Consider the following 16,785-nt stretch of genomic DNA (forward strand, 5'->3'; position numbering starts at 1 on the left):
GGTAGCATGCACCTTAACTGGGGTGAAAGGAGACACACCATTTGCTGCTTCAGGCATTGAAATGTCTTGTCTGGTCCTGCACATTATCCTTGCCATGGAGACTTCAGAAACCCCCCCTGGTGAAAAAATCCTATGTGAGCTAGGCTTAATATGGAAAGTGGATTGCCATTAGTGATACAGTTGGAAGAGGAATGAAGCCTGTCCTGTTACCTAGACATTCATGGGCATAGCCAGGATTTTTGTTGGTGGGGCAGGACTTTTGTTTGGGGGGGGGGGGAGAACCAAAGTGAGTAGTCAGTTAGTTAAGTATTTCTATTGTTTTACTTGACTGGGGGGGGGGAGCTGCCCGCCCCTTGGCTACACCCATGTAGACATTGTAATTATAGATCGCATTTATGCAAAAGTAAGAGAAAATCCAGAACTTTTATTTTATCTTTTATTAGGTATGTATAGCACAGCAGTGGGTTGCCATGGCACTTCAGCAATCAGCACATAGCCATATGTTGTATTCTTCAATCCCTGTTCAGAAAATTCTTCTCCAAAACGCCAACATATATACTTGGAATGCAATTGAACTGTATGCCTCCCAAGGTGGAAAGCAAATTACAATGGCAATTGGTGATCCTGCCTGAAAGCAGTAGCCCAGTCCCCTGCAGAGCCTAGTAAAGGTAAAGGTAACCCTGACCGTTAGGTCCAGTTGCGGACGACTCTGGGGTTGCGGCGCTCATCTCGCTCTATAGGCCGAGGGAGCCGACGTTTGTCTGCAGACAGCTTCCAGGTCATGTGGCCAGCATGACTAAGCCGCTTCTGGCGAACCAGAGCAGCGCACGGAAACACCGTTTACCTTCCTGCCAGAGCGGTACCTATTTATCTACTTGCACTTTGACATGCTTTCGAATGGCTAGGTTGGCAGGAGCTGGGACCGAGCAACGGGAGCTCACCCCGTCGCGGGGATTCAAACTGCTGACCTTCTGATTAGCAAGCCCTAGGCTCTGTGGTTTAACCCACAACACCACCCGCGTCCCTAGTATGATTCCTTAATTCCCATAGTGTATTTCCATAACTGAAATAACAAAATGCACCTTCTTCTCAAGTTAAGTGTGCTGAGAGGCATGTAACCTGGCCCTATGCACATAACCACCCAATCCTATACATATACGTTTAGAAGTAAGCCCCAAGGAATTCAACCCAGCTCACTCCCAGGTAAGTGCTAATACTGGATTGCAGGCTAGATGCATTAGTATACCCAGTGCTTTTTTCTGGGGGTACACATACCCCTAAACATTTCGTGAATCTTTGTACTTTTGTCCATTTACTGTATTTCTTTTTCCCGATTTGAACTATAAAATGGTGGTTTTCTTGAGTCAAAATGAGAGTACCCATAAACATTTCTTTTAGACAAAAAGCAGTATACCATGGGATCAGGCTGTTATTTATACCCAGTAGGATTTAGTTCTGAGAAACGCTGTGGGTCAAACTAGAGAGCCTAGGACTTACCGATCAGAAGGTCAGCGGTTCAAATCCCCGTAACGGGGTGAGCTCCCGTTGCTCATTCCTGCTCCTGCCAACCTAACAGTTTGAAAGCACGTCAAAGTGCAAGTAGATAAATAGGTACCGCTCCGGCGGGAAGGTAAACGGCATTTCCGTGTGCTGCTTTGGTTTGCCAGAAGTGGCTTAGTCATGCTGGCCACGTGACCCGGAAGGTGTATGCCGGCTCCCTCAGCCAATAAAGCGAGATGAGCGCCGCAACCCCAGAGTCAGCCACGACTGGACCTAATGGTCAGGGGTCCCTTTACCTTTACTTTTACATATGCATTGGATCAACCAACAAGTTTATTCAAGTTGGCACCTTTGCCTCTATTAGTTGGCTCCACAATTCCGGGGATAAGAAGATACTCATTCTAGAATAACCCCGTCCAACTCACAATAATATTTTCTCCAGGGACAGGGCCCACAACCCAACCTTATACAAGCCCACTCAGAAATCAGTCCCATTGAGCTCAGTGCAATTTACTACCCCCCAAACGTCGGCTGCTTTATTTATGAGCCGCACAGCGGGTGGGAGCGAACGCAGCTTCTGCTTCGGGTGAATGTTGTGGCAACAGACGCGAGAAGCGGCGCCCCCCCCCCCAGCGCGGTTTGCTCGAGCGGCCCAATCAGCCGGCGCAGCGATCGATGGAAGGTTGCAACGCGCGGCTGCCGTCCAATCAGCGAGCGGCGCGGCTTTCCAAAGGCGGGCGCGAACGGGCGCTACGTCTAGAGCCCGGCTTCTAAAATAAACAGCGGAGGAAGCAGCGGCGCGCGCGGAGCGGCTCGGGACGCCTGTGCGCAGCGGGATGGCCGAGCATTTCCCCGGCGGCTGTAGTAACATATACCAGCCCATTACTCAGTGGTAGGTGTCCTCAGCACCACCACGACCTCATTTCCTGGAGGTGGAGGCGTCTCTTCATCAGCAGTGCTGCTGCTTTTTAGCCCCGCGAGCTGCGAGTGCTGCCTGCTTCTCATTGCAGCAGCTGAAGGGAAAGCCGAGCTGCTTGGCTCTGGGGTGGGCGGACAGAAAGCGAGCGACCTGATAAATGACGAGTCAGGAGGAGGAAATTGGTGAATAAGTTTGTTCCTCGCCCATTGCCGGATTTACGTATAAGCTAAACAAGCTACAGTTTAGGGCCCCACTTTCTTGGGGGCTCAAAAAAAAACTTAAAGGGGGAAAAAACACAACTGCATGTACATTTCCAAAATATAAGTTAAATAAAATAAAACCTACATACAGCAACAGTGTTTTGTGTTGTATAGGCTCCTATGATGTAAGTAATGCCCCCCCCCCGCTTTGCCTAAAATATCTCTGCTTTGCACATTTCTATATATAGGGGGCCTACATTCTGCATGGACTGGTTGCATGCATAAATTACCATTTAGCATATATTCAACACAAAAAACAACAATGTTGAGAGAGGACAGCTGGACATGTAAAGGGCCATATTACCTTCAGTAGCTTAGGGCCTCATCAAACCTAAATCTGGCCCTGCCCCACCCCACCCAAAAAATAAGTTTCAAGAGACTCTGCGCAGTGCAGTATTACAGCTGCCTCTAGACCATTGTATTGTGCAGCTCAGAATCTGCATGCTTTCATGAGGGGTAGCATCTCTCTAAAGTCCTGGGCAAAAGTCTCTCTCCCATCCCAACCTTGAGATGCTTTGCTCTGCCAATGAGCTTGTGACCCTTCCTTCACAATACATTTGCAAACACGGATTTTGTCACAGTGTTTCCTGAAGGGGCATTTCGCTGCATTTAAAACAAAAAACAAAAACACCTAACACAATTTGCCATGTGGTTCAGTGTTCCCACCAGCTCCGGAAGTTGGAAATAATTGTGCTGTTTGTTTTGGTTGTTGAATAGTTAGCCCTCAAATGGCATCCTTCAAACCTGTTTTTAATGACACCCATGCTATTGTGTAATACCTTTGATTGGGCATAAGCTGAGAGCAAAAGTGTGATGTCTGAGGAAACCAGCTTGTTAAACCAAAGTAGGTTTTGGTCTGGTCAGTGTCTGAATGGGAGATGCCACAAGTTCCATGAGGGGGAAAAGGTGGGCTATATATATATATATATATACAGTAATCGTTTATTTATTAAATAGGGTTTTTCTGTTTTTGGTATCAAGTATGGTTAGTCTGAATTGTGTGCAGATTACTGGGTAAGAAGCATAAGAAGAGAGAACCATTCTGGATTAGCCCCGAATACAGTGGTGTCCCGCAAGACGAATGCCTCGCAAGACGGAAAACCTGCAAGACGAAAGGGTTTTCCGTTTGCGAGTTGCTTCGCAAGACGAATTTCCCTATGGGCTTGCTTCGCAAGAAGAAAGCCCATAGGGAAATCTCCGGGGACCTCTTTTAAATGCTGGCGGTGGGGAGCAAAGTCTTTCCCCCCCCTCCGGCCTTCAGAAGAGGTCCAGGACCTCTTCTGAAGGCTGGCGGGGGGCAAAAGTCTTTGTCCACCCTGCCTGCCTTCTTGGGGGCTTTTAAATCGCCCCGGGACAGCGGAGAAGTCCTTCGCTGTCCCAGGGTTTTTTAAAATGCTGGGGGTGGGAAGAAAAGCCCTTGTCCCCCCCCCCCAGCCTTCAGAAGAGGTCGGGGGACAGACTGTCCCCGGACCTGGTCTGAAGGCGGTTTCCATAGGAACGCATTGATTGATTTTCAATGCATTCCTATGGGAAACCGTGCTTCGCAAGACGAAAAACTTGCGAGAAGAAAAAACTTGCGGAACGAATTAATTTCGTCTTGCGAGGCACCACTGTATAGCATTTTGTTCCCCCCAATAGCTGACCAGACGATCTAGCATGCATAAATATACTGTATTTTTCGCCCCATAGGACGCACCTAGGGGTTTTTTTTGGGGGGGGGAGAAATAAAGGGGAAAAAATTAATTCCCCCCCCCCAGGCACGGGGCTGGCGTGGGGGAAGCTCAGGAGGGTTGCGCGGAGCTGCGCCGAGCCCCAGAGTGCAGGCAGCTCCGCGCAACCCTCGGGAGCCCGACACGGTTTCGCGCCGGGCTCCCTAGGGTTGCGCAGAGCTTCCTGAAGCCTGGAGAGCGAGATGATACAGGAAGCACACAAATATTTTACCAGTGTGCACCGACCCCTCTCGCTCTCCAGGCTTCAGCGAAAGCCTGTATTCGCCCCATAGGACGCACACACATTTCCCCTTCATTTTTGGAAGGAAAAACATGCTTCCTATAGGGCGAAAAATACGGTATGTATTTACTACATTTTAATGCCACGTAACAACTGAAGTTCTGATGGCAAAATGAAGGTTAAATGATTAAAACAGATTGAAATAAAATGAAATAGTAAAATATAAAAGCATTAAAATAGCTGCAGAATGCAACGAAAGTGAAACCCACAACCTTGAGATATGGAGACACTGTATTCAAACAATTAACAATTTTATGGAATTCAATTTTGTTTCACAAAACGCTTTGTAAACCCAGGAATTCCAAGTTATAATTTTATTTTACCTGCTGCAAACCTTCTGTCCTTCAAAGTAAACATGGCAACCCGCATCTTCTGAACATAAATAGGCATAACATTTGTTTCCTCTTGGTTCTTTTCCCCCCTCCAAGGATAGCAGACAATTTCTTTGTATGCGAAGGATGCAGTGTGCCACGTTGTCTGCTGTACGAAATGTATGTGGAGAACTGCAGACAGGAGGCCCAGACTCAAGTAAATCCAGCTACATTTGGAAAGGTATACACAGTGTGCTGCTGCTACCTTAAAATGCTATCGGTTTCGGATGGAACTGTACCAGTTTCTGCTCCATTAGAAGCTTTGGGCTCTGGGAGCTGATTTTAGTAGAACTATTCATTTGTTATAGAGATGCAGTGGTGTTATATTTGTACATACTTATCAAACAAATCTTCCCTTCTGTTCAGTAATCACTTGGTATTGTATATCGTGTTGAGACATGTGCAGGACACTCCTATTCATAATTGCTCAGTACATCTCATTTCAGTGGGAATTAACTCCCTATTAAATCTGCATACAATGGCAGCCTTAGATTCAAATTAGACCCAGTGGGCGATTCAATATGGTGGTTTTAATATGTGTTCCACTCACAACTGCTGTGAGACGTACACAATGTATACTTGAGTAAACATTCGTGTTTCTGGATATAAACTGTCAAGTGAAAAATGGCATGAGGCTGCTGTCCTAAACACACATTCCTGGGAGGTCTTAATGTGGCCTACTTCTGAGTAGATGATGTGTACTGAGGAATGCACTATAAAACATGTAAAATATTCCAGATAGATTGACAGAATGTGGGAAATTACTAGCTGTTCAGTTCAGTAAATCCCAGGTGAGTACATCACCTGATGATAACTAGAAAATGGGTTGAAAATGTTCTGAGATGATACAGGAAGCACACAAATATTTTACCAGTGTGACTAACTTTTCTGTGCATTTCTTTTAAGCTTGTTCGGTTAGTGTTCCCAGACTTAGGAACCAGAAGACTGGGCACAAGGGGAAGTGCAAGGTACATTATCATTTCATTTGTATTAATTGAAGATTTAGAAGCTATCAGAAAAGTCTATAGTCAGCTGCTTATTTGTGCATTTAAGAGTTCACAGGTACTGTAATATGGAAGGTGAACTTTCATGCAAAACCATGGTAGCAACATCTGTAAACAGTGAAATATATTCACAGTAAGGTAAAGGTAAAGGGACCCCTGACCATTAGGTCCAGTCGTGGCCGACTCTGGGGTTGCGACGCTCATCTCGCTTTATTGGCCGAGGGAGCCGGCATACAGCTTCCGGGTCATGTGGCCAGTATGACTAAGCCGCTTCTGGCGAACCAGAGCAGCACACGAAAATACCGTTTACCTTCCCGCCAGAGCGGTACCTATTTATCTACTTGCACTTTGACGTGCTTTCGAACTGCTAGGTTGGCAGGAGCAGGGACCGAGCAATGGGAGCTCACCCCGTCACGGGGATTTGAACCGCTGACCTTCTGATAGGCAAGTCCTAGGCTCTGTGGTTTAACCCACAGCGCCACCCGCGTCCCTTTATTCACAGAGAAATCTTCAACTCCCTCCCTCTTCTGTATCTCTTTCTCTTAAACGTTCTGTGGGTGTTAAATCATTTCCCCCGTCAATCCCCGAGTCTCTCTCTGCCTAGTTTATTGTACTCTTTTCTCCAATTTCTTCGCATCTAAGATCCCTGTCTCTGTTCCTCGCTTCCCCAGCTGTTCTCACAGTCCTTGACCTCCTGGTTTCTTTTCCTTTCTGAAAAAAGGACACCTGTTCTCTTCCCCTCCGGGCAGTGTGTGTGCATTCACACTAAATTCAATTTTTACTTTCCTTATAGGAGCTGCAGTTTGTTAATATTCTGCCGTTGGCAGTTGACTGCTGAATGGTGCTAATGTTCATAAATATTCTAAGATGGAACAGAAGGATCAGTCAATGCTTGTGGTTTTTAAACCACCCACCCTAATGTGACATTAGCCTATAGGCAGAATTAAATTTATCACTAATTGGCAGAGCTTCACATTGGAAAACATGGTGATCTTTAGAGCAGTTTTCATATGATTATCGGAGAGAAACTATTTGTTTTAAGTCAAATTGCAGCATATAAAAACCTGGCCTGTAGCTTAGTGCTTCTCAAGCATTTTGAAGTGGGACCCACCTAATTTTATTTTTCCTCAACACATTGAAGAATATCTCATCAGGAGTCAACACTGCACAAGTTTATATTTTATATCCATCTTTAATGACAACATAGGTATATAGACAATGTAGTGTCTTCCAGATGCTGTTGGTTACAACTCCCATTATCACTGACCATTGGACATGCTTCCTGGGGCTGTTTTGTTTATTTTTTCCCCACTTGTTAATTGCTTCCTATGAGCATCGCAAAATCATTTAACACTGGAAACCTCAACAGTGAAAACATATATAAAACACTTGACACAGTTCTGTATATAAAAACAATTTCAAATCCGAGACAGATGGGGACAAAAGTTTCCTTTAAAAGGCTTGCTGAAAGAGGGAGGCATCAAAACGACAATACAGTAGGTGGGAGGGTGGCTGTCTAATACAAAACCGAAGAATAGATTACACCACTCTAGAAGCCCAGTTCCTATGTCCTGCAGAACAAGCCCTCCTGATGAGATGTTATCTGCAGTTGACATTCTCCTGCAGAGCACAGTGATCAGTCGGGTTACATAAGGAGTGATAGGGTCTTTTAGGTTTCCGGGTCCCAACCTGCATAGGGAATTGTGCACCACTACCAGCACTTTGAACTTAGCCCAGTAGGCAATTAGCTCCCAGTGTAATTCTTTCAGCAGCAATGTAACATAAGGGTGATCGTTTGCCCCAGTGAGCAGCCACATCCCTGCATTTCAAAGCTGCAGCTTCTGGGTCAACATCAGGGGCTGCTCTACAACTGATGGGAGTTGTATTCTAAAACATCAGAGTACATACATTGGCCACCCATATTCTAGGCAGTATAGGAATAGAATAGAATTTAAGCTGTGACATAGAGCAACAATGGGGAATCTGTGCCCTCCAGATGTTGTTGGAATTCATCTCTCATCAACCCCAACCAGCATTGACCAGCAGCCAGGGAGGTTCACAGTTGTAGTCCAATAACATCTGAAACGCCGCAGGTTCCCCACTCTTGTCATGAATGGAAGGAGCTTATTTATTAATGGGGTCGCCCAGTAGGAAGGGTGTGCTGTCTGCCTGATGAAGGAAGGAAGGAAGAACCTAAGACCTGCAGAAATGGGGCAAGGGAGCATGTCATTCATTGTGCAACCCAGGCATAGGCAAACTCCAGCCCTCCAGATGTTTGGGGCTAAAATTCTCATAATCCCTAGCTATAACAGGACCAGTGATCAGGGATGATGGAAATTGTAGTCCCAAACATCTGGAGGGCCAGAGTTTGCCTACGCTTGGTGCAACCCAACAGGACCACATCAGGACCCACAGTTTTGGTTGCACTGGCTTAGTTGATTATCAACAAGGTTGTACATAGCATATTAGGTGGTTAAAGGTGTCGCAGAAAGTATCCCATTTATTTATATATTTTGAATCTTTGACAGATATTTACAGATTATGGCTGAGAGTTCGCCACGCAACTGGCCTCTTCATTAATCTCTTAAATTTGTCTGTTATTCTTCAGGTATCATTATGATGGAATACAGATAAAGAAGAGCTCATCCTTCTATGCCTACTATTGCTATCTTTTGGCTGAGAAAAGGGAGAACAGGTTTGGTTCTTAAATATGTTTCACGACAAAATGTGGGTACGGATAGCTGAAATTGTATTTCCAGTGAATTTACGCCAGTTGGTTGGATAATGATAACCCTGGCACTTTGAGGATTGGGGGGTCCCAGTTTGCTGTGTAGTTGCAACAGAAGCTGTAAAACAGTATGGGATTAAGAGTCTCATGCTGTACCAACTGAGCTATCCCAGTGTGATCTTGTTATTCACAAAATGTCTTGGTTCAATCCCAGGTCTAATGGGTGACATTTAGTTTTACGGTCAACAAATAAGAAGAACCAAGCTTGCAAAGGTCAGCTGGTTTAACTGAGACCGTTTAATGAAGTCCCAGGCAAGAGGACTTCAGATAGTTTCCCAATTACTGATTCAGCTATTTGAACAGCTGAGGGATCAGAGTGGGACCCCCTTTGCTAATTAACTCAAATTTTGGATGTGCATTGTTGAGCAAACAGAATATATTTGCAAGCTCTAGTTGTCAGTTACAACCTGTTTGAGCAAGATTCGGTTTGGCAGATTTTACTCTTAAATGTCAAAACTACTGCTGCCAAGTTCTGATTAAACTTAAAATCAGATTTGTCGCACATTGATCACACACACACACACACACACACACACACACACCTTCTGCAATGAGCTACACATCACAGTAGAAGGATGCATAGGCCTACAATAGTATATATGGATGAAGTGTGGGTTTAAAAAATTGCTTCAAAATGATCCACTTAACTGGGTTGTGCAGCATGGAGATTCTGTCTGGAGACTAAATCATATATTCTACATTCATATTACACAAGGGGGGGTGGGGAGGAAACAAGTTACTTGTGAAAATTCGTGAGGTTAAATCCAAATGTGTGTTTCCACTAGCAAAAAGCAATTTCTGCTCTTGGAATGATTGTGTTTGAATTAGTGATAGATGAAAAAGGTGACCCCAAATCTGGAGGGTGAGCAATGAATTTGAGGGAAATTGAACCTGGGACATACTGGGTATGGTTTTAAATTGGGGAAATAAACTAATTTAAGATGACTTTGTCCAGATGATTTGGAGGTAATGAATGGGGGATAAATTAAGGAGAGTTGAATTGCTTTGGAGGATAATGTACTGGGAAATTAATGGGGGATACACGAATTGAAGAGAAATTAGTTTGGTGTGATTAGGGCTGATTAGGGTGGGAAATTAGTTGTCTTGCCTACTGTGATGTTTCTACATATAAATTAGCATAGGCAGATTTGTTCCTGTGGTCCTATGCAGCTTTAAGTATGTAGCCAGGCACCTGCAAGGTGTTTTACGAAAGTCAGCAAATGTATTAAAATACCAGTCTTAAGAATTTCATTTCATTTATTCATTAATTAAATTTCTATCTCACCCTTCCTCCTAAAGGAGCCCGGGGCAGCCACAAAAACAGACAACAGCCATCACAATGAAATAATGCCATTAAAAATGTAGCAAAATAAAAAATGAGCTGGAAAAAATGAGCATATAGTCTTGGGTAGCCTGTGGAAAAATAACTTTAACCATGATGGGGATGTGCAGTGTAACCTGACATGACTCACAGCTAGTTACTGGTTCCATCCATTTTCCTTGTTGCGGTAGGCATTGCTATATAACATCCACTCAATTTAGGGCCCCTCCATATGTCGTTTTTATTGTGAATTCATGATTATTCATGCTCATGGTGCTATTGGAGTGGTTATAAATGAGCCCACTTTCAGAAGTGTTTGTGCCTGCAAACATCTTGGGCTTCAGTTGACTTGCTACAGTGCAAGAGTCCCTTTCCGTATGGCGGTGATCACAGCGCAGTCACAGGCCGAAGCCATTTCTGCCTCACCACAGGCCGCATCCCTGGTTTGGAGAAAGAAATCCAGAAAGGATTTATATGGGAAGACAAAAATATGCATTGGGAAGCATCACAGGGCAACTAACAAAGGGTCCCTCCAGGCTGGTGGTTTATTGTGGCTGTATTCTGCAGGCTGTTCTTGACAAAATAATAAGCGGAGCAAGGCATGCCATGTGAACAGCTCTGTCCAACAGAGAGGAGCAGCAAGAGGGCTGTTGCCACCCACCAGCATCTGCCACCTGAGGCGGTTGCCTTACTTGGCCTGTGATAGGGTGGGCTTTGCCTGTTTCCAAAAGCCCCCAGTGTGGTATGGCGGAAGGTTGTGGAAAGAAGAAGAAGGGAAGAAGCAGCCAATGGGTCTTAGGGATGCATGTGAGGGAATGTGGGTGACAGAAGGAATCACGGAATCCACGGAGGCACATGCCCTCACAGTGACTTTCGGAGGTGAAGCGTGGTGTGAGCATGCTCCTCTAGCTTTCTCCTCAGACTCAGGAGGAAACAAACAAAACACGTCACGCAAATTTCCTCACACAAGGCAGCAGGGAGAGGCCATTGCAGGGTGATCACTGGGCTCAGAGGGCATGCTCTCTGTGAGCCCTGCTCCCACATCCCTGCTTGTAAAAGCGTGATCCTTTTTCCATCTCTTTAGTTCTCTCATTCGGCTCAGACTGTAAGCACTCGGAGGCAAAAAAAATATGGTTTGTTTTGTTCAGTTCTCTAGGATATTCTGAGCACCGTTGGGATGGATGTTTGCTAGTGTTCTGTGATTACATATGGCAAGCTTCAAGCAGGTGCTCATTTTTAGGGTGCTGACATCACCGAGCAGAGGGATGAGCTCTCCTGCTTCCCTGTTTCTAGGCAGCAGCTGCAGCCACAAGACCATGCATACAGCTCAATTGGCTCTTGAGGAGGAGCAGGATGGCAGCCCAAGAGCTGACAAGCTATGCCAGCCAGCCTATTGAGAGAGAGCACCATCCGTGCGTGTTGCTATAGTAGCAATAGTCGATTGGGTGGAGTGGTCTTCCCAGAGAAGCAGGGGCTGGGAATTCTCAGGCAACGTATTACTACACTCCTGGCAGTTTATCCTAGAATTCAAGTTGAGCTGCTCCAAGGCCTTATTAAAAAGAAAGAAAGCAAAGTCCCAGTCTTGAAAACCTAGTTTTCCAAGAAGGGTTGCCTGCAAAGCAACTTATACCCAGCTTGCCAGGTGTGCCAACTTGAATAAAATATTGGGGGGGGGCAGGTAAGCCCCACCTTGCGTAATGGATCACAAGATGCGGCACACACACACCATTTGAATGTCAATGCTCATCAACTTGGGGGAGCGGTGGCCCCTCAAATATTTTATTGATGGGGTCCGAAGGATCCTCGGCCCTTATGTGTTGGCTCCTATGCAGCTTGTACAACCTATTATCCAGCCCTATTTTTCTACAACAAGAGGTACCAGAACTGACCATGAACAACTCTCTTGTTTTTGTATAATGGCAATGGGTCCCACCTGAGAGGTGCCAGAACTGAATTCTGGCTGCAAAAAAAAAAGCTGTGCTATTATCCACCAAGCTGAATACAGCCTGCTGGTTATGTATGGCACCCCAATGGAAGCTGCTGTTTGCTGGCACTGCAAAAACAGGATGGTGGTTTAAAACTTGGCAGGCTGTAATAGAGGAGTACTGGAGTGCCTTTGTCACCAGTTGTGCAGGCCTTCTTTAATTTGATTACGGCCAAATTTGTTTTCTTTTTTTGTTTCTTGCTTAAATAATTCTTGCTGCATTGAAAAATACTTGGGGGCCAAGCATAATAAATCTTAACAGCTCTGGCGTTTGCTGCCCTATAGAACTACTCCCTCAAGTTCTTAGAAGTTCACAGTAAGCCAGGGATCAGAAACCTATGACCCCTGAGCTGTGCTTAGAGTCCCAACTCCCACCAGCCCCAGACAGGATGGCTTCTTAATGGTCAGGCATGATGGGAATTGTAGTAGCAAGCCAAAAAAGCTTGTGCGCTCCCAACGTTTCACCACATACATACATACACACACGTTTGTGTCTGTTTTCATAACATGGATCACTCACTTCCACTGTGAATTTCTACATGTTACAGCAACATTCGTTTGATTTGTAGCAGTCCCGTCCTCTGCTAGCTTAAAAGCCAAGTGGGCGACAATGCTACAATGCTAACTTGCTTCGGGAGCTGCGGTATGTGAAATGGTAGGCTGCGTTTAGTGCCATGGTATCCAACTAAACAGTTCTGCTAGCACAAACACTTTGGGTTGTACAGTGACACTCACTCTCCTCTCTCTGTGTGCCCCCATGTACCCCCTAAGTAAATTCTGGACATTCCCCCAACTCAGACATAGGGGACATATGAGGAGAAGAGAGGGAGGTAAAGTTCCGTTGCTCAGTCCAAAGTCTTTATGTTACTGGAACTGTTTGTTTGGCTATCACCCTGTGCTTATGCCATTTATATGAATGTGCTCCAGACAAGATGGAACCACCATCCCACAGAGCTTTGAGTTATAAATAGCTGAATCCTGAAGGATGACAGCTCTAGCACGCTAACAAAATGTTAACAAGGCGTTTCCCCAAAGGCAAAAATAGGAAGAGGATTTATTGTTTGATAGGTACTAGAAAACAGAGGCTGTCCCTGGTCAGTAGGGGCCAAGGTTGACCTAGCAAAATCCATGCATGGAGCTCAGAGGGTAGGTGCCACCACTTTTGTGGTGCTTTTTAGATGCTTTAAATTGTTTTGAAATACGTCTTTATTTCATTTTTAATTGCCTTGTTTTATCGGGGATAATAATAATAATTTATTATTTATACCCCGCCCATCTGGCTGGGTTTCCCCAGGGATGTGTTTGCCATGTGGGGAAGAACAGCAAAGCATAAATTTAAATGACAATAAATTAAATAATATGTCAGCAGCAAGCTCTTGAATCTGGTGAGCTAGCAAAGAGGCAGCCAGTGCAGTTCTTTCAGCATGGATGAAATAGCTAAGTGCTCCTCTCAGCATCCTAGCTGCCGAATTCTGCCCTAGTTGCAGATTCAGGACCAGGTGCAAAGGCAGTCCCACAGGGAGTACATGCAAGCCATCTAATTGTGAGGTTGTCAATGGCCAAGCTACCCTTATTACGGAGAAAGCATAGCTGTCGTACCAGCTGGAGATGGTAATAGACACTCTAGATGTCCTTGGCGTCTAGTGGCAAAGATAATTCCAGGAGCACCTTCTGAATTTTGTACCTGTTCCTTCAGAAGGAGTGCAACCCTGCCCAAAACAGGCAAACAACCTAATTCCTGAACCCAGGAACCACTTGCTGCCAATTCAGAGAGATTGTTAGCCCATCATAACACCCAGGCATTGGTACATACGCTTGCAGCCTGTCCTGATTCAGACATTGTAGAGAAATAGTTAACCAAACAGAACTATTTCAAAGTAGGTTTTGTTGTTGTCTATCCTACCACAGTGGGGAGGTTTGCAGTTTTGAGAATGCGGCAAGTTATCAGAGCAGTGGCTGCAGAAAAGAGACAGTGAGTATTTGTTCAAAGCAGATTTAATACGAGGCGGCTACGAGCCAAGGACTGTTAAAACATCCGTCCTTGATGGATCAGTGAAATGCAACCTGCCGAGAACGCTTTTTTAAAAAGCATTTTTCTTCCTGGCTATGATTCTGCTGTAGGAAGTTGGCAGGAGCCATGGCACTGAATCAGTAAGCACATAATTAAATCCTGTATGCGAGAGACTTTAAGCGTGGTGACCCATTTCTTCACTTGCTTCCTGGTAGGATCATTATTGTACCTCAGTCCATGTACTCTGCTGTGTTAGTCGATCTCAGGGGAGATTCTGCTGCTACCTTTAAGTACACAGCTGCATCACTTGTGAAACATAGACCCATAGAATCATAGAACCAAATACAAGAGTGTGACTTGCTGCTCATACCCTTTTAAAGGTGAAGTCAGGCGTAACAATTTTAGAGCCGGAGGTTCACTCTGAAACTGCCTCTTCTGTGTTCAGCCCAGTTGTCTCTTTTCCACTGCATGATGGAATTCGGAGTGGGGTGGGGGGATAGATTTGCAAGTTTGAAACAGAAGCTGGCTATACGCAGTGCTGATTGACTACCCCACATCATGTTCCCAATAAAGCTTTCTGTTCGAGCCCTGGAGCAGTTTAGCAAAGGAACAAGCAGGAGCTAGCCATACATGGGTGTGCACTTCGCAACTGACAGTGATGCCCGTGTATTTTGTGTAAGAGTATCAAACCAAGTGTGAGAATCCTTTGATCAGGCTAATGGGAATGTGAGTTGGATTACTGGATAGGAGTGGCTCTGGAAATACTCTGTAAAAGCACAATGACAGTCCAATCCACCCAAAAAATCCTTCATGTCAAGTTTTCCCCAGATCGATGTGGCTGTTGCAAAAACATACCAATGCCAAAGGACCCCACTCTGTTGTTTCCCAATGTTGTGCCACCCAGTAGTAATAAACATAGTTGTAAGTGTGGGTTGTAAACTTAATAAACTGTTGTCGTTTTGCAGAAGGACCAAGAAGCAGTTGGATATCCACTTCCTGAATTCAGGAGATTTTCTTCATGGGAACAGGAGCTAGAAAAGAAATATTCCTGTAAAATGGTATGTTTGATAGCATAACAACCCTTCCAGAGCTGAGATCAAATCAAGTGATGAGACCCTGTTGTAGCTACTGCCACCAAGGACAGCAAGATTGTGAGAAGCATTGACTTCTTGGTGGTAGCCCCCATATTGTGGAAATTATCCCAAAGGGAAACCTACACCCTTGTCCCTTTAAGGTTGACAAGTAAGATCTTCTATTTTTATTATCCCAAACCTCTGAGTTGCAATAGTCCGCTTCTGATTATTGTATAGATTTTTGTATGATAGGGTTGACCTGTTTGGGTCTGTTTTGGTTGTAGATTGTTGCATGGTGCTTTGAGGACTGAATAAATGGAGCAATTATGAATTCTTGACCACAGTGCTTTCATGTTGCCTCGTTTTGTATATATTCCAGGTTTCTTTATTTGCTGATGCATATTGCACCCACTGCCAGGAAGTGTTGCAGAATGTAAAAAACAAGGATCTTGACCAGGTAGGTGTGATGTTTGTGTTAGGTCTCTGCGTAAGCCTTCCTTCAGATCAGCCCATTCCATGTTTATTTGATAGGAAGTTCCACATAATTTCTCTGGCTGTATTTAGGCCAAAGGTGATGTGAGGTTAAATATGTCTTTGCCCTTGCCATAAAGTTTTGTTTTAGTTTTTAAAATGCAAATATCAGATGATGAGAGAGGCTGATAATTATTAGGATTGCAGGAGGCAGGGAGGAGGAATTCAACTCTTTCTTTCCGTGCTGTGGTCCTGAAGAAAACACCTCCTCTGAAAGAGGCCACTCTGGCTACTGTGGGAGCAGAATGCTGGAATAGGTGGGCCTTTGGTCTGATCCAGTAGGGCTCTCTTGTTTTTAAGATGCTATTTGGTTTGAGGTGGGGGGGATGCCTTTACTCCCAGGGAAACATGCATATATATATATAAGATTGTAGCCATTAATGGAATTTCCTCCTTCCCGTAAAACTCATTACTCCAACTACTTTATCCTAAATCTCTGCTTGATTATGATGATATACAAGCAGGCAAAATAAACAGTCCCGTAACCTCTGTTTTTTCTAGATTTCATTGCTAATATTACATGCTTTAGACACCCGAGACTTTTATTTTGCCTCCTTTTTGGAAACAATGGGGATCACTACCGATATTTTACTTCCGTCTTCTAGGCCAGTTGGATTAAAGTTTTTTTAAGCCAAACATGAGTAGAGCAAGTCTTCTTCTAACCCCCCCCCCCCAGCCCACCACCATTATGTGGAGATGCATGTTGAGGAGCAGTGTAGCCGTTGCATTAGGGGAAGGAAGCATTTCAGGGAATTCCCAACATCTGAGAAGGCAGCAGAAGCACATGGTGGGTTCTGGGCTGAGCAAATGTCCTTAAGCTTCTTTTCCCAACAATAAATGACTTCAATGTTGCAGTGAAAATTCATTAAGTATGTGCTCCTTTAGGTGGAAGAGCTCTTCACTACTTTCTGGAAGTCTCTGAAGCCTGACGCAATAATGTTCGTGTCCCAGGCAGATGTTTGCCAGCTGTTTCAATGCTATGACAGGCAGCTCTTCCAGGTACCACTTTTCAT

The 16,785-nt window shown here is 44.8% G+C and overlaps 1 protein-coding gene across 5 annotated transcripts in view; it reads left to right on the plus strand.

Annotated features, from left to right (window-relative positions):
- The window catches only part of RFX8 (regulatory factor X8), a 33,269-nt gene that overhangs the window by 7,395 nt on the left and 9,089 nt on the right, over positions 1 to 16,785 (plus strand). The window contains exons 1-8 of one of the 5 annotated variants that reach the window (XM_081907400.1): positions 2,262 to 2,392; positions 5,118 to 5,241; positions 5,967 to 6,028; positions 8,673 to 8,759; positions 14,066 to 14,129; positions 15,134 to 15,226; positions 15,621 to 15,698; positions 16,658 to 16,771. In XM_081907400.1, the coding sequence (XP_081763526.1) occupies positions 2,337 to 2,392; positions 5,118 to 5,241; positions 5,967 to 6,028; positions 8,673 to 8,759; positions 14,066 to 14,129; positions 15,134 to 15,226; positions 15,621 to 15,698; positions 16,658 to 16,771 (678 nt within the window). In that variant the 5' untranslated portion in view covers positions 2,262 to 2,336. Of the gene's footprint in view, positions 1 to 2,261; positions 2,393 to 5,117; positions 5,242 to 5,966; positions 6,029 to 8,672; positions 8,760 to 14,065; positions 14,130 to 15,133; positions 15,227 to 15,620; positions 15,699 to 16,657; positions 16,772 to 16,785 lie in introns of those variants that run through there. The other 4 variants (XM_081907404.1, XM_081907402.1, XM_081907401.1 and 1 more) reach the window with 4 other exon arrangements.

The sequence above is a fragment of the Podarcis melisellensis genome (assembly GCF_964234715.1).
Source record: "Podarcis melisellensis genome assembly, chromosome: 4".
In the NCBI taxonomy this organism is placed as follows: Eukaryota; Metazoa; Chordata; class Lepidosauria; order Squamata; family Lacertidae; genus Podarcis; species Podarcis melisellensis.